Source organism: Tetrahymena thermophila, assembly GCF_000189635.1.
Source record: "Tetrahymena thermophila SB210 genomic scaffold scf_8254406, whole genome shotgun sequence".
Lineage (NCBI taxonomy): Eukaryota > Ciliophora > Oligohymenophorea > Hymenostomatida > Tetrahymenidae > Tetrahymena > Tetrahymena thermophila.
The window spans coordinates 292,547-316,081 of NW_002476188.1; the positions used below are offsets into that span (position 1 = coordinate 292,547).

The 23,535-nt window shown below is 23.0% G+C and overlaps 5 protein-coding genes across 5 annotated transcripts; 3 read left to right on the forward strand and 2 right to left on the reverse strand. All coding sequences in view use genetic code 6, as the record gives it.

The window, feature by feature from the left end:
• Positions 1-445: 445 nt before the first annotated feature.
• Positions 446-5,240, forward strand: TTHERM_00245400 (cyclic nucleotide-binding domain protein; the record flags this gene model as incomplete). Its single annotated transcript, XM_001023769.2, has 7 exons — positions 446-718; positions 829-1,151; positions 1,804-2,889; positions 2,980-3,284; positions 3,347-3,428; positions 3,481-4,171; positions 4,362-5,240. 7 exons carry the CDS (start codon positions 446-448, stop codon positions 5,238-5,240), a joined length of 3,639 nt encoding a protein of 1,212 aa, XP_001023769.2.
• Positions 5,241-5,929: 689 nt separating this feature from the next.
• On the forward strand, positions 5,930-10,524 carry TTHERM_000245409 (cyclic nucleotide-binding domain protein; the record flags this gene model as incomplete). Its single annotated transcript, XM_012799931.1, has 8 exons — positions 5,930-6,145; positions 6,232-6,557; positions 6,623-6,685; positions 6,916-7,941; positions 8,041-8,342; positions 8,403-8,487; positions 8,857-9,559; positions 9,658-10,524. The coding sequence occupies 8 exons, from the start codon at positions 5,930-5,932 to the stop codon at positions 10,522-10,524; spliced, it is 3,588 nt and encodes a 1,195-aa protein (XP_012655385.1).
• Positions 10,525-11,330: 806 nt separating this feature from the next.
• On the reverse strand, positions 11,331-12,510 carry TTHERM_00245410 (heterochromatin protein; the record flags this gene model as incomplete). Its single annotated transcript, XM_001023770.3, has 2 exons — positions 11,331-11,576; positions 11,626-12,510. The coding sequence occupies 2 exons, from the start codon at positions 12,508-12,510 to the stop codon at positions 11,331-11,333; spliced, it is 1,131 nt and encodes a 376-aa protein (XP_001023770.1).
• Positions 12,511-13,182: 672 nt separating this feature from the next.
• Positions 13,183-17,157, reverse strand: TTHERM_00245420 (hypothetical protein; the record flags this gene model as incomplete). Its single annotated transcript, XM_001023771.2, has 1 exon — positions 13,183-17,157. One exon carries the CDS (start codon positions 17,155-17,157, stop codon positions 13,183-13,185), a length of 3,975 nt encoding a protein of 1,324 aa, XP_001023771.2.
• A 2,439-nt stretch (positions 17,158-19,596) lies between these two features.
• TTHERM_00245430 (cyclic nucleotide-binding domain protein) lies at positions 19,597-23,241 on the forward strand (the record flags this gene model as incomplete). The annotated part of the gene is made up of 3 exons (XM_001023772.2): positions 19,597-20,212; positions 20,445-20,873; positions 21,602-23,241. The coding sequence occupies exons 1-3, from the start codon at positions 19,621-19,623 to the stop codon at positions 23,239-23,241; spliced, it is 2,661 nt and encodes an 886-aa protein (XP_001023772.2). The 5' UTR covers positions 19,597-19,620.
• Positions 23,242-23,535: the final 294 nt, after the last annotated feature.

The following is a 23,535-nucleotide window of genomic DNA, read 5'->3' on the forward strand; positions in this document are numbered from 1 at the left end:
AAATCAAATTATCTTATAATTCAATAAAAATATTCAAAATGTTTAATTAGTAAGAAAAATTATTTGATTAAATGTTCTTTCTCATTTGAAAATAAATCAAAGTAAGTAAGTGGTTCTCACTCATAGTTTTTAATTAAATTACTTTAAAATGTGATAATGGTATTTGGTTTACTTTTAATACTAGAAATCATTCATTTATAAATAAATAAATGAATTTATTTTTTTTGTTTTTATACATTAATGTATGTACGTACATATTTTTTACAAAAAATTTAATCTAAATCAATAATAAAGAAAGTAGGTGTTAAGATCATCGATTAGTTTGGTTGATTTGCAAAACTTTTTTTTTTCTAAGAAAACAAAATTAATTAATTGATTAATATTTTAAGTTTTAAGGTAGTTTGTATATTATTCATTTTACGCCATAGCAATAAAATAAAGTAATATGAATAAGCCTTTAAATGCATAAAACGGTATCGATAGTAGCAATATAAGCATTAATAACAAAGTTAATACTACTAAGAAGGATTAAAGTGAAGATTAACTTAACTATTCCGCTCCTTTAGATTAACTTTTTCATAAGTAGAGACATTATATCCAGTCAGATGAAGTTTAAGCACTGTAGAGCATACATTTAAAAAAAGAGAGTTTTTTGAGCGAAAGTGATGCAGAAATTTTATCTTATAAGGGATCAAAAGAATTTCAAACTAGCAATCTTGTAATATAAATTTCACTTTAGTAGATGCCATTTTTATGATTAATTTAATTTGCAATCTAAAATTAAATGAGTATATTTATCTAATACATTGTTTCTTCTTAATTTAATAGGTATTATAAAATGGTGGTCATAATAATGGCTCATCTATAATTGAAGTTCAAAATAATACTAATAATAATACTCCTAATAATAATCATTATGAAATAAAAGCACCTATTTAGTTTTAAAACTTACCTTAGAAGATGTTATTTGATAAGAAAAGATAAAAAAGTATCTTGCGTAATGGAGATGATAAATTAAATTTTTCTTTCGATATCGATTAAAACTCTATAGTTAATTCTCCTAACCCGACACACATAAAAAGTAAATATGACAAATCTCCAGAAAAGTTAACAACCTTTAAAAACCTACAAATAAACGAAGATCCATTGGAGTAATTAAATATTTTTACATAATCTTTTGATATTGATTAATGAATCTATCTTTCAATTTTACTATTAAAAACTTTACAGTTAATAAAAAACAAACAAACTATTAAAGTGAGATTTCACAGTTTATAATAAAATTATTAGCAACCTTACAATAAATAATGTATCAAATTAAATGTGTAAAATAAGTAAATAAATAAATAAATAATTATGCTATGGTTCTAATGAATTTTCAGTAAACATTGAAAAATAAATAAATCTACAAATAATCAAGGTGTTTGTAAAATTACATGCATAAGTTGTCCTCTTTAAAATGAAACAGATTCAAATAAATATTAATTCATTCATATTAAAGTTTGATTAAGATATTTTAAATCCTATAAATAGAATTTGGAAAGCTATTAAAGATATTGATAAATAATTAAAAAAATTGTTAAATCTAGCCAAAAAATTTAAGAAAATAAATATCTAATTTTCACTTTATTATTTATTTTCTACTTTTAAAATAGAATTTAAAATTTCAATTATTTTAAAATAAATAGAAATATCACATAAGTCCAAAATTTAATTTTATTGAAAGACAAATGAATTACTTCTTAATAATTTATTTGATTTTAAATTTTATTTATTTACTTAAATGTTTTTTCTAATAAAAAGTGAAAGTGGTTAAGAATTTTTGAAGGCTGTTGCAGGATTTGGAAATATTTTTAGATTTTATGGAATTATTCAACCTAAGATAAAGAGATTTTTTTATACAAAAACGTATGCTGGTAAGTTAAGACATCTAACTTTACCAGTAAGACGGACTGTAAATGATTCTGCTGATTATGTTCATTAAGAGACGAATAGATCATGCATTAGATAATTTGTCTTTAATGTGATTTCATTTATTGAAAAAGTTTGCTACTTTCTGAAGCTGAATAAAATTCCTATTATAAATCCTGAGAATAAATTGAAAATATTATTTAACACTATCATAGTCACTTATAACTGCTTTTATTTATTTTTGCGTTCTTTATAAATTTTTTTTCATGCTGATTTAGGAGATTATTCTCATTACTTTCACTATGCTGCAGAAGCTGCTTGGGTTACTGAAATGCTTGTTTAGTTAAACACTTCTATGTATTATCATAATCATTTCACGAAAGATAGAAAAATTATTTTCTAAATTTATTGTTCAGAATATTTTTTTTTTGAGGTTCTTCCTTTGATATTTGATGGAAAGACTTCAGAATATAAGCTGCTCGAAATATTTTTCCTTTTGACTCTTCTTTTGAAAATAAAAGGAATTATGATTATATTAAAGAATTTAGAATTTTATATTCTTTAAATTCTTGATAACCACTCATTTTTCTAGCTCTTAAAGTTGATCTTATAAATGATACTCTTCGGTCATGTCTTAGCTTGTGCTTAAAGTGTTATCATTTCTTATGAAATTAACTACAATAACAATGACTCTTATTGGTAAACCTAATATGAGTATAACTATAAAGATTGGATTACGTTGTACCTCCAATCACTATATTGGTCTTTCACCATTGTCATGAGTATGCAATATAATCCTCCATAGTCAGACCTAGAGATAGTTTTTACTTGTATTTGTATGCTAGTTTCTTGTGCTGGATTCGGTTATCTCATTAATTCTATAGGAAGTATTTTAGGTGAAATAAACAAAGAGTAAGAAGATTACAAGAAAGATCTCAATATCTTAAATTAATTTATGAAAAGAAAAAAAATAGAAATGTAACATTTATTTTTGAAAACTTGATTAAAAAATTAAACAAAAAGAATTGAATTATTTGAAACTGAATTTGGTTTTTTTTATATTATTAGAAGCTTGATGAGAAGAGCCAATATTTAGCTGAAAAAGTATTATGAATAGCAAAAGAGAGTTAGGTATAACCAAGAAAATGAAACTTTAGTGAAATTAAATGAATATATGATGAAAGAATTGTTAATCTCTTCAAATTTAAAAATAATTAAGAGATATCCATTATTTAATTTGTTTACCTAACAAACTTTGTTTAAAATTTGTACAAAAATGCAAGAAAAGCTATACGCACCTAGCTAGATTATATTTGATAGAAAAGTAGAGGAGAAAGATGATTATTTTCTTTATCTCCTCGTAAATGGGTCAGGTATATTTTTAAATTAATTAATTAATATTTTAAAAATATTTATAAATCTAAAAAAATAAAAGTTATGATTGAAGACAAATTTAAGTTGAATGTTAACGAAGATAAAAAAGATCAAAACAAATACTACTTCATTGATGACAACAAGTAAGATTTCTTTATATTAAATGAATAAAGAAATATATAAATAAAAAATTAGAACCTTTTATGACCAAGCAGAGGAGGAAGAAGAAAAGGAACACAATGAAAAGGTTGTTGGGAGGAAGCTTCAAAAAGGAGAATTTTTCGGTGTCACTGGTTTTTTCACAGGGAAAGAAGTTATGTCTAAGGCTATCAGCTAAGATTTCTCTACTGTTATGATAATCAGTAAGTCTGATTTTGAAAAAATACTGCAGGAAGAAAAGAAAGATTTTGAAAAATTTAAAGAAGTAGCTGATAAAATTTAATTATATCATGACTATAGTGATTTAAGAGCACATTGTGATTACTGCTAAAGCAAGTTCCACTATACTGATTAATGCAGCAAGGTTTATTTTGACAAAGACCCTTATTTTGTTATCAAAAAAATGAATTTTAGCCAAACACAACAAAGAAAACAGGCTGTGAGAGAGTCAACCAAATTCAACTCTATTGTTAATATTCTGTTTGTTAAGAATTCTACTTTAGATTATAAAGTTAGAAATTAAGATGATTTAACAGATTTTTTAAGTGAATACACATAATCTGATCAAGATTATTCAGATAATGAATTAGATGACTAAGTCGAGACAATTAGAGATACATAAAAATAAAAAACTTATATCCATAAAGAGGAAAGCAGAGTACAAAATGATGGATTATTTGATGATAGAGATTATAAACAAGAACTAATAAAAACAGAATCTAAATTTGTAAGCATTATTCCTTTATTAATCCTTTATTTATAAAAAATAAAACAGTATTTTTTTAAATTTATTCAAATTCCTCCTTCTACAATGAAAAAAAACTTGGTTATAATTTTTAGAGATTTGTTTAAAGGAAAAAACAATTAATTTTTAAGACAAAATAAATATTTATTAAAAAATAACTTTTAACTTATAGGATATAGGACAGAATTATATGGATGGAATAAATCCTATTGTGTTGCAATAAGGTTAAGTTCCACCAAATAATCACTCAGAAGATGACAGCATATATTATGATTAAAAATAAAACTACAAAAATTATATTGGATCTGAAAAAGATGCAATCAATAAAGAATTGGAAATGCAGTAAGATAGAGGAAGCTACCAAACTATTCAAAACACAATTCCAAACTCAATGAAGAGAGGTTCAATAGATGGAACAATATTCAATAATAGATCTTAAGTTTAGACAATTAGTGTAGGAAAAAACGAATATCTTTTAAAGCAGCTTTTAAATGGAGTTTAAGATTTAATTTCTTAATTAAATACAAGAGGAAGTTCTAAGAGAAAACAATCAACTAATGTTAGTAATATTGGCAGTAACTTAGAAATTTCATCAAAGATATAAAATATTCCTAGTAACTTGAAAAATCCTGGTATAGATAACTTTAAGCCAGCTAAATAGAGTAACTTCGATGAATATACTCACTCCATATCAAGAAAATCGATAATGAGACATACATTTAGAAGTACATCGTATGTAACAAGTAAAAAAGATAGATCTTAACCATAATAAGATTATTACAAGGAAATGTCATTCAAAAGTAAGCTTTAATCGAATCAATTCAGCTATGAAAATAACTTTATTTGGGATATTGACAGAATGTAAGACTACGAAAACTATTTTCCTCATCAAAACGCTAGTGAAATATTAAAAAAGTTTACAAATTACTAAACTAAATCCAATAAAAAGAGAAAATCAAAAAGACAAAAAGGTAATGGACAGTCTATAAAAAGGACATAAACATAAAATACCAAAAACAAAGATAGACAGTCTCTAAAAATATTCCTTTGATGTTTAATTTATTTATTAAATTTGTTATATTTTATATTTGTTGATTAATTCGAAAATGTTTAAAAAAGTATTTATTCTTTAAAATGATAAAACTTTTTCTTAAAATTTAATTTATATTTAAGGAATTATTAATTATCTTTATTTAATTATTTAGTAGAAAGGGTAGCAAGCAAAAAAAACAAAATAAATCACTGCTACTCTAACTTACTTTTTCTATTTAAAATAATTAATAATGATAGATTATTTTAAATTTAATAAAACTTTTTTTTTTAAATTAATTTAAATCCACAAAAAGAATTAAAATTTTTAGGATTCGTCTCTAACTAAATTATAATAGAAAGTTTTTATAATAAATGATAAAATATTTATTGAGTTTAAAGTTTTAAAAATAGAGATATTTTTCAATTATTTACCAAAAGAATTTTATTCAATGAATTTATGTTTGATATTAAGTATATTATTTATATTATTAGAAAAGAACACTCAATTATTGAATCTATTATAAAGAAAAATTAATTAACTGATCATATTTTAATTAATTTAATTACTAGGAATTAAGAAAGCTAATTATTTTTGTTAAGATTATTAGTCGATATAATTATTTCTACTAGATAAATATTAGGACTTATAATAGTTTTACAATAAATTTAAACAGATTTGTCTATTAAGCTTGTTCACAAAACGTTCAGATGATAACTAACGATGAAAACAATCAAGTAATTAATAGCAGTAGACTTTTTAATGAGCATAATATCACGCAAAGTGGAATCTTTAGTTCAGAAGACATGTAGAATAATTACATGATATTTAAGAATCAAAAAAAATATTTTTAATCCTAAGAAGTGTCAGATATCAAATCCATAAACAAAAAGCCAGAAACAAATACTAATATCTTTGAAAACTATGTAATATTTATTGGATTTTACTATATTTTTGACTCAGTCTTACTACAATATTAAATTTATAAAATCTTGTAAAATTTGGTTATTAGGATGATACAAGAGATAAGTTTTTTAAAAGAGTCTATAGTAATGATGAAGTACTAGAAAGTTGCTTAGAATAAAACGAATAGCACAAAAAAGATTCTTAGAATGACAGTAATTTTGAATAAAGCAATTAAAAATAGTAATTAAGAGCGAAAATAAAATAAGTGAGGTCATCTGTATCAAGTAGTAGTAATAGTATTAGCATTAGTGAAGAAGAAAATGACTTTTATGAAAAAACTAACAATAATAATTGCAAAATCGATTAGCAAGACTAAGCTATTTAAGCAAAATAATTAGAACATATGATTAAAAACAAGAAAGCTGATATTAGGTATCTTAATTTAAATACCTTTAGACTATTTTTAAAACTTATTTCATTTTTTAACATATTAAAAGCCTTGAATAAGAACAATTCATTAGAGAATTAGGGAAGATAAAGAACTTTTTTAAAATATACAAGTAAGTAATCAATGAATTAATTAATTAATATATCAATATATTCTATTTTTATAAATGATAACAAATAAAAATGAAATATGTATCAAATCAAATGCTTTTTATTGCTTTGCTGACCACTCAACCTACTGAAAAATTTATTTTAAAATATTTAATTAATTGGTCTAGATATTTTTTCATATTTGACTCTGTTTCAATCATATTAATTACTTTTAATATTTAAAAAAATCAAGTTTCGTACTTCCTAAAATAAAAAAGTTTTTTTTCCTTAAAACTATTAATGGAAAAACAAAAAAACTAACAGTTCAAATGAGAAGAATAATAGGAGATAAATCTGACTAATATTTAAATGAAAACAAGGGATTTATAGCATTTTTATCTAAGAGATTATTACTTTTACTAGAAAAGATAAGTAGATACCTCTTTTTAAACAAAATTCCTATATTTAATCCTGAAAATATATTCAAAATCATTTTTAACATCATGACAGTGACTTATAGTTGCTTTTATTTATTTATAACGAGTTTGAAGATATTCTTCGTCTCTACTTTCGGAGTATATGATGAATATTTGCACTTGGCTGCTGAAATAGTATGGGTTTTAGAAATGATCGTTTAAATGAATACTGCTATGTATTACAAAAATTAATTTACAAAAGATAGAAGATTAATTATGAAGACTTATTTGGAGGAATATTTATTTTTTGAAATACTGCCTCTTGTTTTTGATAATTTTTCTTCCAGTAATCCTATCCTTCATGTATGCTACAAGCTACCATTACTTCTCAAAATGAAAGGAATCTTGCAAAATATAAAATATATTGAATTTTACATTTTGTAGAAGCTTGAAAATCATACAGTCTTGTTTCTTTTTAAATTAATATTTGCATTACTACTATTTGCCCATTTAGTATCATGCTCTTTTTCAAGCTTGAATGCCATATCCATTACTTTTTATAACGAGTAAACAGACTGGACTACTATTCAATAAGACTTTTTAAGAAGAGGCGATTGGTTTGAACATTATCTGTGGGCTGTAAATTGGTCACTAAATATTATGTTTAGTAACTACAACAAATAGCCTTAGTCTAAATTAGAAATAGGTTTTACCTGTATTTGTATGATAGTCTCTTGTATAGGATTTGGGTATATTGTCTCATCTATAGGATCAGTTCTAAGTGAAATTGATAAAGAATAAAATGAGTATAAGCAAGACCTAAATATTTTAAACTTATTCATGAAAAGAAAACAAATAGATATGTAATTTTTTTTATTTAACTTATTTTAAGTTTGAAAAAATTTGGTTATCTATCTATTTATCTATGTAAAAAAGTTGAACAATTTTAATATTAATATTAGATCTTTAGTCAGAAGAGTTAACATTCACTTAAAAAAATACTACGATTAAAAGAGAAAAGTTAACTATGTGGAAGAAAGTAAAACTCTTTAGAAACTAAGTGATTATATGTCTAAGGAATTACAAATTGCAGCAAACATTAAAATATTAAGACGCTTTCCAATGTTTGATAATATATTTTCTGATCAAACAATTTATAAGATTTGTACCATAATGAAAGAAAAGCTATACTATCCAAATCAAGTCATTTTTGATTTAAAAAACTAACAGCAAAATAATCTGTATTTGATTGTCAAAGGAGTTGGTAAATTTATATTTTTTTATTTCATGCAAATTGATTTAATCTTTTTAAATGTTTATATAGTTTAAGTTGAGCATCCTGCAAACATGAATTATAAAAGCATAGAAGAAAACGAATCAACAGCGTCATCTATTAATTAAAAAACATAGTACGTTCTTAATTATTCCCAATTTTAAATATATATAAAATTTTAATTTGCTTATTCAAATCCACAATAATTAAATAAAGACCAATTTAATTAAACATCCTTTGATTTTTTTTTTTTAATTTCAATATTTCCAAAAAAATGGCCTATTTGCTCAAACTCACTTTAATATTTATTTCCGAGGGTTAAAGTCTCTAATAAATATAATTTCAAAATATAAATTGGTTCTATTATTTCTATTTTCAAAAAAATAATAATTGATTGATAACTGAAAAAAAGAAATATTAATTAAATTTGATTTTTTAAAATATTTTTTTTGTTTTAAAATAGATTTTATTTGAAAATTATTAATTAAAACATAATTTTTATAAGCTAAAATTAAACTCTAAGCGAAGAAAAGAAGGTTAGATATGGTTTGATGTTAAAAAAAGATTAGTGTTTTGGATAATATGGATTTTTTACTGGTTGTGAATAAATTACTCTTGCTACAAGCACCAAATTTACTACTCTTATAACTATTAATAGAGATGATTTATTTACAATAATAAAAGAAAATAAAAATGAATTTGAAAAATTTATGGAGATTAAAGACAAAATGGCACTTCAAGGTAATTTAATTAACTTAATGATACCTTGCTTATGCTGCCAACAATTTTCTCATGATTCAAATTTTTGTCCTTATACACATAAAGTAAAAGATCCTTACTATTAATGTGTAGGAGTATACTAAAATTTGTAGCAAGTCAGATCTGAATTTCCATGTAGAAGAAAAAAGTAGAAAATAAAAAATATATAATAGTAAGCTATGATACATGAGAAAGCCTATCAGTTTGTGATTGATTATGGCTTGTTTGAATTTTTAGATAATTAAACTGATGATAAAGAATATCTAGATGAAGAAGACAGCAAAATTGATAGCCTAGATGAAGCAGAGTTAGTAATGAATAGAAGAGATCTAAGACTTAAATCAAACTTTTTTAACCAAAAAGTACCAAAAAATAAAAAAGAATAAAATTCTAGTGAAAAAAGAGATGATGAGAGTAGCAGTGAAGAAGCAACTGAACAATCTTAGAAAGTAAAATATTACCTTATTTAAATAATAACAAATATTTATGAAAAAATATTAAAATAAATGAATAAAATAATTTTCTTATTTTAAAAATTACTTAATAGGATTTGTATCCAGAAAAATAATAGACAACTGAAAAAAATAATCCTAACAGCAAAACATATTTTTAAGATGAAGATACATCCAAAGACAAGCGTTCAAGTTTTGTATTAAGATCACCTATCTCAAATTTTGATAATGAAACCAATGAATATAACAATGAAAGTGAGCACAAATCAGTGAGTTTTAAACATTTAAAAAGGTGTTCTATTGAAAAAGATTATACATACCAGAATAGTGTGATAAATCCATTTAGTATATTAAAAAATAATGAAACAATTGCTAAAAATCTTTGCTCTAATCTTTATCAAAATATTTTTTCTATGCTAAATAAGGCAATCCCTAGAATGTTAAATAAATTACCATAACAAAATTCTATTCACAAGCAGAGTTTTGATAATACCAAAAATGAAGATAATATTGTAAAACTTAACTCTTTTGAAGAAGTTATTTAAAATAGATAGTAAAGGAAAATTAATTTTCGAGAAAATAATAACCAAAATCCTTTATGCAGTAACCATAGCAATATAAATTGTTGTTAAAAAGATTCAACTCTTAATCCTTCACAAACTTAACACAATATTAAAATAACAAAATACAAACATCAAAATTCTAAACTTTAAAATTCTAAATACTCTTAAGATAATTAGTTTACTTTTAAAGACGTATTAGACTAGATGTTCATTAATGGAATGGATAGGATGTGTTCATTTATTAACTTTTTCCCTTAGAATAATTATAACTAAGTATTAAGTCAGTTCTAAAAATATTAGGTTAAATTGCTCGAAAAGATAAAATTTAATGTAAAAAAAAGAAAAGTTATCTTGAAAAGGCTAAACTCAAAGAGTAAATTTGGAATTTAAAAAAAATGAGCTTAATTTTATAAATAATTAGCTTTAGTATTCGATCTGTTTTTTTTCATGTGTATATTAATTATTAAAAAATCCTAAATTTAATTTTAATTTTATAAGAAAGAATAAGTAATATTTAAAGTTAATGATTAGAATGATTTAACAAAATTATGTTAAAATTATTTTATTAATTCTTTGCAATTTCTTAAAGTAAGTAGATATTTTATTTATTTATTAAGTCATAAATTGTAAAAATATTGATTAAAATTATATTAATAGTAAAATTAAGTTAAAGTAAAATGTATTAAATGATAAATATGTAACGAAATTAAGAAATAAATGTTTGAATTTATTTAATTTACTTTTTTTCAGAAGTATAAAAACATCAATCAATCTAATTAAAATTTATTTATATTTTTTAGCTAAATATACATGATAATTATGAATAAATGAATATCTAAATTTTGATTTTAATGATATTTTAAATTTGTATATTTAAAGTCAATAATTAGAATATATTAAAAATAATTATTTAAAAAGAATAACCTTTTTGCTGCATTTGTAATATTTATCCCAGTAATTAAATTATTCAAACAGTTATTAATAACACAAAAAATATTTATTAAAATAATATTAAAATGAAAAATAAATCAATTAATAGTGAAATAGATGATTTATGAAGGAAAAAAAGAAAGAATATGATTAAACTATTTTGAATATATAAAAATAATTTTTTTATAATAAGTTAATTTAATTAAAAACAATATTTATATAGAGGATATTTAAATCAAACTAAATTTTTATTAAAAATTGATATTAGATTTTAATCACTTTCTTTTTAAGGCTTTGTCTTCATAAAAATGTACTATGAGATCACTATATCTTTTTAATAAATCGTCAGAGAAAATAAAACTGGGTATAATTTTAATGCCTTATTGCTACTTCCACTAAACTAGATACTAAAACTTAGATGTTTTATAGACAGCTTTAGATATTTCTAAAGGAATGTGTTCTTCAAGATTTCCTAAAATTTCAGGTAAGTGTTTTACCTTATCTTGTGGTTTATCTTATTCCTTTTTGTTTGAATTTGAATTTAAATAATTAAAAATTTTAAAAAATTACATTTTATTCATCAATATCATCCTAACTTTATTCTTCTTTCTTTCTTTTTTTATTGAGACTAGTGTTCTTTTATTATTATTATATAGCATCGTGGTCTTCTTTACTTTCTTTTTATTCTAAGTGCTTGATATCTTATTTTTCTTCATTCTATTATTTCTTTTCTTTCTATACATCTTTACCTTCTTCTTCCTCCTCTATTTGTTTACTATTTTATTATTATTACTATTCCTCTTCTTCTTCTCCTCTTTTCTTGGTGCTTTGCTTTTCCTCATCTACGTCTTCTTATTTAACAACAACTTTGTTTTCTTGTTCTTCATTCTACTCTCCATCATCATCTTTTTTACCCTTCATTGAAGAAATAGAAATATTATGGTGATCTTCTACATCTCTTTTTAAATGAGATCCTTCATCTTACTTTACTTTCTCTGCCTATTTCTCTTTGCTAATAGATATAGGGCTTTTTACTTCTTTTTTTTATATCTTTCCACCGCTTAATTATTGCTTTTTAGATTCACTCCCTTCTTGCAAAGCACTCGAGCTTTCAAGATTTTCAGAATTTTCTTTTTTTCCTTTATCTTTTAAGGTTTTCAAAAAATTCTCAACAAGTTGCTTTACATTTGACAAATTAGATTTGGGTTCCCAAGTTAGCTCTTCGTACCCTTCCCATTTTACTAAAAATAGATCTCTATTCTTTATCTTTTTATAATCTAATATTTTTTCTACAATGTAGAATTCCTCCTCTTCCTCTTCTTCTTCATCTTCGCTTTCATATTTCTTTTTGTTAATAGCCTTCTCTTTCTTCTCAGCCTTATCTTTACTACCTTGTTATTTACCATTTATTTTGGTGTTTTTCTTTGAATTTGCTGTTGTTGTTGTGTCACTCATTTTAATTAATCTTTTTCAGAAATTTATAGTTAGCTTTATAATTACTTTTCTGATATTTACAAAATAAAATAATAATGTCTTTTCGAATTTTAATCAAAAGGCAAACAGATAAACATACTATTAAATTAAATTAATTATAAATAAATAAATCATTTGGCTATATTTTGATTAATATCTAAAAATTAATTATATTTTCTTTAATCAAATTAAATTTGCGCTTATAATTCTAAAAAAGTGAGCCTTTTTGATGAAATATATTCATTTTCCCTCCAAAATACTAAAAAGATATTATTTTTAATTATTCTAAATATATCATTTTTAAAAATAATTGTTTGTTTACAATAAGCACCGTAAAATATTTATCAAATTAGTCATTTTTTAGAAAATTTTACTTTTCAAAATTAAAATTTAGAGATTCCATACATATCACTAAATTTTTATATAGCATTTCGGTATAATAAAACAGTTTTACAGTATATAAACAAACAATAAAAAAAAAAAATTAACACATTATGAAATAAATTTGATTGCTCTGTTGCTAAGGGAAAATTTGATAAAAAATAACTAAAATCAGTGTAAAAAATATAAATGTATGAGATTTAGATTTAATTTAAAATATGTTGAATTTATTAAATAGATTAAATATTCAATATAGAAAAAATGTAAATTTAATCAGAATATTATTATTAATAATATTAATGTTATTAAAATATTGAAATTATTCATTATATGTGAGTAGCTTTTATCTTCTGAATTCACATTTAATAAAATTACATTCTCAATATTATTTGATTCTAAAGGAGTAATCTTTAATTGGAAATCATGCTTAGGTCTACCTTGTGGAAAGTTGATACCTATATTATCTCTTATTTAAAGCACAATTTATTTTTTATTCAAGCAATACACTATTATCTTGTCTTCGGTTTCTTCTTCTATATGTGAAACTTAAACAGAATATATTTTAGGATCAATTTCTGAAATTTTCAGGTGGCTTTATATTAAATAGTATGAAGTATTCTAATAGCTTTCAATAGAATAAAGTGCCACTGTCATATCAAAGCTATCACTTATCAACAAGGTATGCTTCTTTCCTTTGAAACCTGCTTTCAGAAGCTAAAATGAGTCTCTGTAATAATATGCGCCTGCACTACTTAGTATCAAATCTGAACTCTTATCTAAGGAAAAAGTTACATCGAAAATGTAAGAATCTGCAAATTTTATCCAAAATTTATTATCTGAATATTGGATAATAGATAATATTTTATCAGTCTACTCAACCTTAAAATAAGATAAAAGGTCTTTCAAGTTTTTATAATAATACTTTATATTATTGCTGTTACTGAAATTTACCACATTTATAATTCCATCGCAATAAAATGTAAGCTGTAATTTTAGCTAGTTTATTACGTTATAGCTTATTACATTTATTTGAGAAGGAGGGTAATTTGTGCTCATTTTTAGCATTTTTAAATTTTTTTTCATTTTAATTTAATATGCATTATTTGTTTCAGAATTTATCATCCATATCTATTCATCAATTGTTATTATCTTGGAATAGTCTTATAATTTATTGCGATTTAATGGATAAAGAGAGAAGTTATCAATGCTATATTAAAATATTTAGCAATCTAATATTTATATTTTATTAATCGAACCATCACTTCCCAAGTTTAATTAGGCATTCTAAATTTACATGTATTCTTAACCAATTATGTAGACGTTGACAGAAAAGGATGTTGCTTCTATTTACTTGTAAGAAGCTGAGTCATATAGAACTACTTCATAATCAGAGAAATTTTTTTCAAGAACTAACAAATTATTTCCATAAATTAGTTTATCTTTCATCAGAATCACTTTTAAACCATAAAAAAGTGTAAAAGCATTATAATCAATTTAATTTATTTTTGATTAAATTCTATTTAAAATTGTAGCATAACTTGAATCTAATAGTTTCCAACCCAAAATGCATGAATTAATGATTTGCTAATCATCAAAAAATAGAGTTGTCCCATTTTCAATTTTTTCATCTTAAATTTGTGTTCTCAGCTTCTAAATTTAGTCAGAATTTTAATCAACAAATCCGTTTTTAGTAGAAGCATCTCTGATAATTTAAAAATTAACATTTAGCTCTTCTTGATTTTTAAATTTAAATTGCAATTGACTCTATAATATCAGCGAATTTTCGTACACTTATTCATTATGGTATAGGCTATATTCTAAGGAATTCTCTTTAAAGATCACAGAGCATTTTGTGATAGGAGATATTAAACAAAAGGCTTTTGAATTAAATATAGCTTTTATAGAATAGTGATTTCCTTCATTTAAATCAAGCATTGAATAAAATTAATTTTAAGAAAATACATTATTTACTTTGTAGAGATAAAATAAATTATTATCCGTTTTCAATATCAAGTACTCTACTTCTTCTCTAATAGGAATGAATGAAAAACTATTAACAGGAATTGTTGCAAGAGATCTAAGAAAACAAGGTTTATTTGAATTGAAATCTAGATACGAATATTGGGCTACTAGCTTTTATTCTGCATTTTAAACTACAATAAAAAATGTTGAGCTAAACAAGATAATTTCTTACGAGTTATCTGTTGAGAGTTGAGGAATTTCGATTAAATTCTGAGCAAAAGAATTTAATAAATAATTATAAACTGCTATGCTTTAATCATTCTTAATGTATAAATAACTTCTAATACAAATTAGCTACTGATAATCTGAGGCATCGAAATTAAGAACACTCTACTTTACAAAGTTTACAGTTGATTATCTAATTTCAAAATTATATTAAGTGATTTCTTTATCACATTTGATAAAAATAACTCCATTAGACAAGTCAGATGCAAATTAAAAATCTGTGCATTTTGTTGTTATCTTCTAAAAAGTTAATGTTTAACCTTTCTAGACAGGAAAGTAGATACCAGAAGAATCTTTTAAAGTAAATACACCTTGATTATCTATTTTTTCAATAGGAGAATTAAATTTCTATTAAGCCTCATAGGTTAATACTTTTCCAAAATTAGCTGTTTAATTAGCAAATGGTGTCATAGCATAGATTTTATATTAGCTTTCATTCTCTTTTTCAACTATTATTGAAGAGAATAGGCCATCAGTCTTATACTATGCTTAGATGTTTGATATTGATAACTATTCATTCTCAGACATTACAGAAGTCTAAGTAAGTGCAATACTTGCGAACATTTTCTTTTCTTAAAAGTCTGATTCTGCTAATAGATAACTTCCTTCAAAATAGCCATCAATTTAAACATAGTTTTTAGAATTCTTATTTTATTTGAGTTGAATGCTGATTAGATTATTCTTAATCTGAACATGACTAGAGCCAGATACATTTACATTAATTGTAATTTTCTTAAAGTATTACTTTTAGTATTAATAAACAGTTAAATCTAAAACCTAGTTTGAATCACCTATAAGCATTATTGAAGGGTTTTAGACTCTGAAAGGGGTAAAGATTTAAACTGATGGTTTATCATCTAGGTTTACCTTGATTATTACATTCTTTATAAACTTGTAAACATCGCTAATCATACCATCAAATTAGTAAATTTATTAGTTCTTTTAAATATTATAAACGAATGTATACATAAATGGCATTTTATTTAAATTGTCAAAGATAAGTATATCATCATCAATCAAGATAGATTTTTTAATACTTTAATTTATATAGCCAGTTTTGAATATCTCCAAACCACCTTCATTCCCAAATTTATTCCATCTTAACTTGTAAAAGGAAGTAGAAGAAATGTATCTAAAGGTTACAAAAAAATAATCTTTAAAGCTTTAGATACTATTTAGATTTCCATTTTTTATTCCAGAAAATTAACTTGCTATTAGCTTTTAAGTTTAAAAATTTACTGAAAAAATGTAAAAATGATTTTTTTAATCTTGAATAACCATAGTGCCACTATTTGCAAAATCAACTTAAATTTGAATATGTTTGCTTAACATTTTGAATTGATCCACTAAAATCAACTTATTCAAACCTATGTTATATGATAATAAGCTAACACTAGCAGTAGATCTATTAGCACATAACAAGTATACGATATTTTCATTAAATTAAACAGCTACAAATTCATCGAGAGGCAAGTGTGGTAGTTCTCTTGTTACTAGCTCTTAGTTCACATAAGTAAATTATAGAAGTTTTTAATTAATATTCGATATGATAAAACCAGAAACAGAATTATAAAAACAAGCTTTGATAATTCTTTCATTTTATTTTGTTGATCCTATTACTAGATTAGCTAATTCAGTTCTTTTAGGAATACCAGAAATCAGCTGAAGATTAGAATAAATAACAATTATTTATTCCATATGAAATCCAAACCCAAGAAGGTATTTACTATCTTCTGTGTCTTAGAAAGAGCACAGAGCTTCGAATTCGCGACCTTCAAATTTATCGTTAAAATATACTAAAGGGTTTTAAATTTATTGAGGGGAAAGAAGTGAAGGAAAATCAAAAAACCCAGCTGTGAAATCATAATAATCACCTAAATTCAACAAATATCTCTCATTTTTTTGTAAGTAAATAGTATGCTGGGTTATTTATTAGCATCTAGCAAACCCAAGAATTGTAATCAAAATTAACAGAGGTACTATCCTTGAAGGAAGTTTCATTTAAATTGATTTTTAGTTGATTTATTTTTATTTATAAATATTGTTAGTAGTAGCTATTATTTGAAATTATGCCATATATAAATTTGGTTTTTTCGAATCGAAAAAGATTTTTTAAGAAAAAGAAACTATAATAATAAATCTCAAATTAAAAATAAATTTATAAAAGATTTTCATAAGTAGGATCAGTCATTTATTAGATAGTATTTTTGATTCCGGTATTTTAATTTATGATATTTAATACCTTACTATTTCATAAATAAGTTTGACTGATCAGCGCCTTATTAGATATTAAAAAAAATTACTTATAAAAATAAAAAATCTATTTTAAAAATTTTATTAATATTAAAAACTAACTTATTAAAGTAACTTAAATTTAAATCACTAGATTTTAAATAGGTGTGATATTATATTTCTTTTCAAAATGATTTATTTTAAATTTACATGATATTTTATTTACGACTAAAACCATTTTGAATTCTCCTTCAAAAATATAATATCATTTAATTAATTAATTTACTCAAAACTCAAAGAATCCATAGATAAAATAATTTTTCTTTTTACTTAAGATTTAAGCATACACTTTATGAAGAATTTATATTATTTTAAAATAAATAAATAATAGTTTTTGTTTTTGAATATTATTAAGAATTATTTTTAAGTAATTTTTATTGCGTCTAAAACAACAATACCTGTCTTAATATATTTATACTTAAATTACTTATAATAATCATAAATAAATAGATATGACCTAAATAACATAGACGTAGGTAAATAAAATATGATTTAAGAGAAAAAATTTTACTTCTCGCATTGCGTAATTTGAGTTAATTATACTAAAAATAGTAAATTTTTTAAGATTTTTAGTAAAAAGATGACGATCTTTCTATTAATAAATTTTTTGAAATATTAAATTAAGCATAAATTGTCAAATAAATAAAAGTATTTAAAAATAATCATCTATTTTAAATTCAATAATCTATTCATAGTGAAAATAAAAATCTAAAAATTCTATGATTTATACCAAAGCCAACATACTCAGTTTGCAATAATTCAAATATGTAAAGAGAAAACAATAAAATTTGAAGTAAAATTTATTTATCTAGTTTTTGGAATTAAAATTATTTACTAGTAAAAATCGAATGTTCTTAAAACACTATCATGTATCATTCTATTTTTGAAATCTGAAATTATTAAAATAAGTAATTTAAATTTCAAAATTTTTAATTATTGTAAGAAATTAATTTTAAAATGTTAATAGGAAAACAACTAATATTTTATGAATAAACTCTTTATCAACTTTAATGTTTTCACATATTTATTTTTTATAAGATGTACTTTAATCTGTAAAATAGCATAAAATAATTTATTTCCTCAATCCAATTTATATATGACTAATTGAACCATATACACAATTTATTAAGCACTATCAGATAAATTGTTCAAACTGTAATAACTAAAAAGACTAATCAAATAAATTACCTCAATTTTTTAATTTTTTTTTTTTTTTGCATATTAGGTAGCTTACTTCTATTTAAGTGAGTAACAATTTACAAAAAATAAAGTTAAATTCAAATAATAGTGTTTCCTTACTTAAATTTATAGCAGAATATAATTCTTTTTATAATTTTTTTTAATTTCCTTTAAATATAATTTTTCCTTTTTATTATTTTTTAAATACTGTAACATACCATCAAAAAGCTATTTTGTGAGGCATACACTTTTAGAAATCATCTATTACTTAATATTATTTATTTTTAGGAGGGAAAAATTGGTAATTAAGAATTGAAAAGAGAAAATACAATAAATATGTTTGACTATTTTTAGTAATTATTAAATTCAACTAGATTTTAAACATCTTATGTTGATTAAGAGTTTGTATTATTGAAGTATAAAAAAACCATAGCTTAAACAAATTAAATTAAGAGTATTTTATTCTTCTAGTTAAAAGTGTTATTGTATGAATTTTATTAGCATGTTGAGTTTAAATTTGATTGAGTGGAGTAGTTTACTATGAAAAGAGTGGAATGATTTAATTATTTTATAGATTATTTAATGAATATGAGGATGATTCAATGAGTGGCTGATGTATTAAACATATGGAAAATTAATAACTGATTCATAGTCATTCATTGTAGTAATCAAAATGCTAATAATGATGCTAAAAATTATAATTTCAAAAGAATGAATATAAGTTTAGTACTATCAATTAAATTACAGTAATGTGATAGTAATCAAATTAAAAATTGTGGAAATCAATAATTAATGTATTCGTAGATATTTTATTAAATTTTATTATAATTAACACCATAAATAAGTTAACATCTTATCTTAATTGTCAATGCCATTAAATTATTGTATGAGTTTATTTTATCTTAAACTATAAAAGATTCGCTGGCTGAACAAATATTTAATATTTATTAAATTTACATACTTTTACTGATAACAAATAAATATTAAAAAAATATGAATTTTTAATTAGACGAAAGATAACAATTATAATCATCTTAAGTCATAAGTTAAGCTAAAATGGGTATTTAAGCAAACTTAAATAAGATTTATCAATAGCTCAGAGGAGGACAAGATGAGCTCAAGCATCTAATTAGATCAGTTACATTTTTTCGCAAAGGAGAAGATCAAATGTTATAAGCTAAGTACTATTAAAAAATAGAAGAATGTATCAAATACCATTTTGTACCAAAGGATAGCTTTCTTTTCCATCACGAGTAGTAGAGTGATTATTTCTACATCATTCTAAAAGGTAAATGTTCTGTGCTTATTCCAAAGAAGCAAAGTGAAATAAAGTAGGAGATCTCATATTTGAAAGAAATGTCAAATATCTAAGCAGCCATTAGGTAATGCTAAGATGAAAAAGAGTTCTACACAGCCGGAATCTATCAATAAAAACAGAATCAAGTATAAAAAAAGCTTGATGAACTGAGATCAGAGCAATTAATTACAATTGTCAAAGAGCAGAGCAGGTCGATTTAAGAAATTTACTTATCACAAGTTAATAAAAACATTTGTAAATACAAAGTAGCACTAACTCTGTATCAAGGTAAGCTAAAGTTATTTCTTATTTATTCAATACTGCAAATTGAGAATGTAATATTAATTAATTTTAATAATCACCTTTCTCAACATACTATTTAATTAAAACCCAAATTTAAGTCTTAACTCAAAATGATAAGATAGATTTTTATACATTTTTTATTGAAAGCCACTTGATTAAATTTTTTGTAAATATTTTTATTCATAGATTAATTTAATTGTTCACAATAAATTAACAGGTGACTATTTCGGCGAGTCAGCATTCAGTGCAATGCCTAAAAGAAATGGTTCCATTTTCGTTAATGAAGACACCCATTTTGCCTTACTGAATAGAGAGGACTTTCTAAGAATATTTTAGAATGAAATTATTAATTAAAGTGTCTCCAAATAGCAGCTAACAAAACTATTTCCGCATTTGCATAGCAAGAAGATTGATATTTTAAATAGCTTTGTCGAGGAAATAGAAATGATAAAAAATCAAGTAGTATTTAGCTAAAGCTAGAGAAGTGATGGCTTCATTTATATTGTTTAGAAAGGAGAATTCGAAGTTAGATTCAATAAGACATAGTCATAATCTGTAATTAAAAATATATCAGATAATTTAATCGAAGAGTAGCTATTCAAATACAATAAATAACTTGAGATTCCTCTTTTATCTCTGATAGAAGGTAAATAGATATTTTTAATTTTTATTTTCCATCATTCATTTCCAAAGCTAAATTTGATCTTCAAGTGAGAAAAATAAAATTAATTGTTAATTTATAATTAACATTTTTTTTCTATTTTTATTTTTAATAAAATAAATAAATCCAAAATTATTCATAGCTATTATTAGCTTTTAAATTTTTGAGCATTTCTTATTGTTCTATCTAAAGTGACCTTTCTAATACTATCAAAATTAATTTAATATCGTCTGTTTAAAATACTTCTAAAACAATTAAAATTTCAAAAATTTTTAGATGAACTTAAAAATGCTTAAAGCAATTAAATAATTTTTTATTTTAAATTCAAAAAGACCCCAAAATGTGTTTTAAATCCATTTTTTATTTTTCAGATAAATGTGTTAGTTATTTTTTTAAATTTAAATAATTTAAAATGGTTCTAAAGCAACTAATAATTATCGTAATTACTAGTAAAATTACTAAATCTCAAATAGTTCTATAGCAGGGTTTGCAATTTTAAAATACCTTTTTGACTAACTATTACATGGTTTAAAAACTATCTTCTATTTCTTAGCATTTTTAGTTCGATTTTTAATAAATTGTCATTAAAAAAATAATTTAAAATTGTAACTAAAAAAATTAAATTTTTTAAAATAAAAAAAATAATTTTTACTGACTTGAAGTGATTAAAAATCTTTTTTTTGTAATTTATTAAATTAAATTTCTAAAAATAGGAGAAATATTTGGTATTGAAGATTTAAACAGTGAATACAAGTCTTTTTCTGTTATATGCTCTTCAGTTAAGGGGAATTTGTTTCGCTTCCGTATGGCTTTACTATAATAATTAGAAGATTTTGAATCTATCAAGATAATAAAGTAACTTGGATAGTAAAGATATGAAAGAATTCAAAAAAAAATAGAATAATAAATTATTTAAAAATTCAACATATTATCTATACAGAAAATTGACAACTTTAGAGATTCTTTCACTCAGACTAAAAGCTAATTAAGCATGCTCAAAAAAATGGAAAGATGCAACACATCAATTTCCCCATAGCAAAAATTAATAACTAAAAATCAAATAAATAAGTCATTCGTCAACATCTAAGAACTAAAACAAAGTGATTTCTTAGAATAAAACAGTATATCCTTATCAACAAATTAAAACTCTTTGGAGGACTAGGATTTAGTGGATGAAATGTCACATTTTAAGTAATAGCCATCCAGATTTGATATCTCGATGAAAATTAGAGCTTAAAAGTTTAAAAGATTAAGCATCCGCAAAGAAACAGATGCTTAACAAAAAGGACAAACAGAATCAAAATCACCTGAAATGAAAAGTTTAAACACTATTAATAGTTAAAATTAATTTAACAATAGTAACAATACCCTCTTATCAGATTACTTATTTAATGTACCTATCAACCTCAAAAAAGATAGTTCAATAGATAATGAATCTCCTGAATAGAAAATCTTAAGATCAGACGTGTTAAGGGGAAGTTAAAAGTCTAGGACTATGATAAATGCTTCTTAGACTATTTCCCCTCTCAGAATAACCAGTGTATAATTCGTAAGAGATGGAAGCTAATGTTCAGAAATGTATGTTAGCAAATCTTAATTAAAATCTCCATCATTAACTCCAATTAAGAATACTTAACAAGCTGCTTCATAACAGTCATACAATGATTAATAAGAATTTCTTTTAACTACTCCAAAAAGAGTTCATCCGAAACAAATTTTACAATAGTTGAAAGTTAAACCTATGCATAAAAATCATTTTTCTATTTTCTCTAAAGACTACTTTGATGAAATGTGTGAGAAATCAGATCTTAAACCTTCTCTTAATCCAGTCATGATAAAAAAAAGAGCAAAACAAGAACTCTAGTAGAAATCTATTTACAGAGGAATAAAGTAAACTAATTTCTTAAGGTCAAGTTCAAATAATGCAAAAGATCTGATTAATAAGACCTTACTTTCACCTGATAAAATCCAGAAACAATAATTAGAAAACAATAGAGTGAGATCTATTTCTTCATCGATGACAATTGGAAATAATGAGATTAAAACAAACAGGCTAAACGAATCAATTACTTTAAGTATGCCTAAAAGCCGCAAGTAAATTACAAACTACAGACTTCAAATGATTGATTATAATAGAAAGCAAAAAATTTAAAACTATGATTTCCCTAACCTCTTGCAAAACTAGGCTCTAACTAATTATTTCAACTAGAGTCTTTATCCATCATATTTACCCTGTAATTGCAACCAATCTGCTTATTATCAAAACTTCAGTCCAAGTAAAATACCTAAAAGCAGCAACACTCCAATTAACACACTTTATGAAAATAGAAGTTTTACTATTTTACAAGAGTGAACACATGCATAAAATAAATAAACAATCTAATTAATTAAACAATATTAATTAATTCTTACAAATATTTGCTAAATTACATTACTTACTACGATATATTAAAATGATATTTTATTTATATTAATTAATTTATATTTACTGATTTACTTTCTATATAAAAATGGGTTTCCAAATTTATAAAATTTGTTAAAAAAAATTCTTTTCAAATCAAATTTTTTAATTTTATTATTTAAATTTTACATTTTCACTTCTCTCATTTTAATTAATTTAAGTAGTTGATAATTTTATTAATTTAAG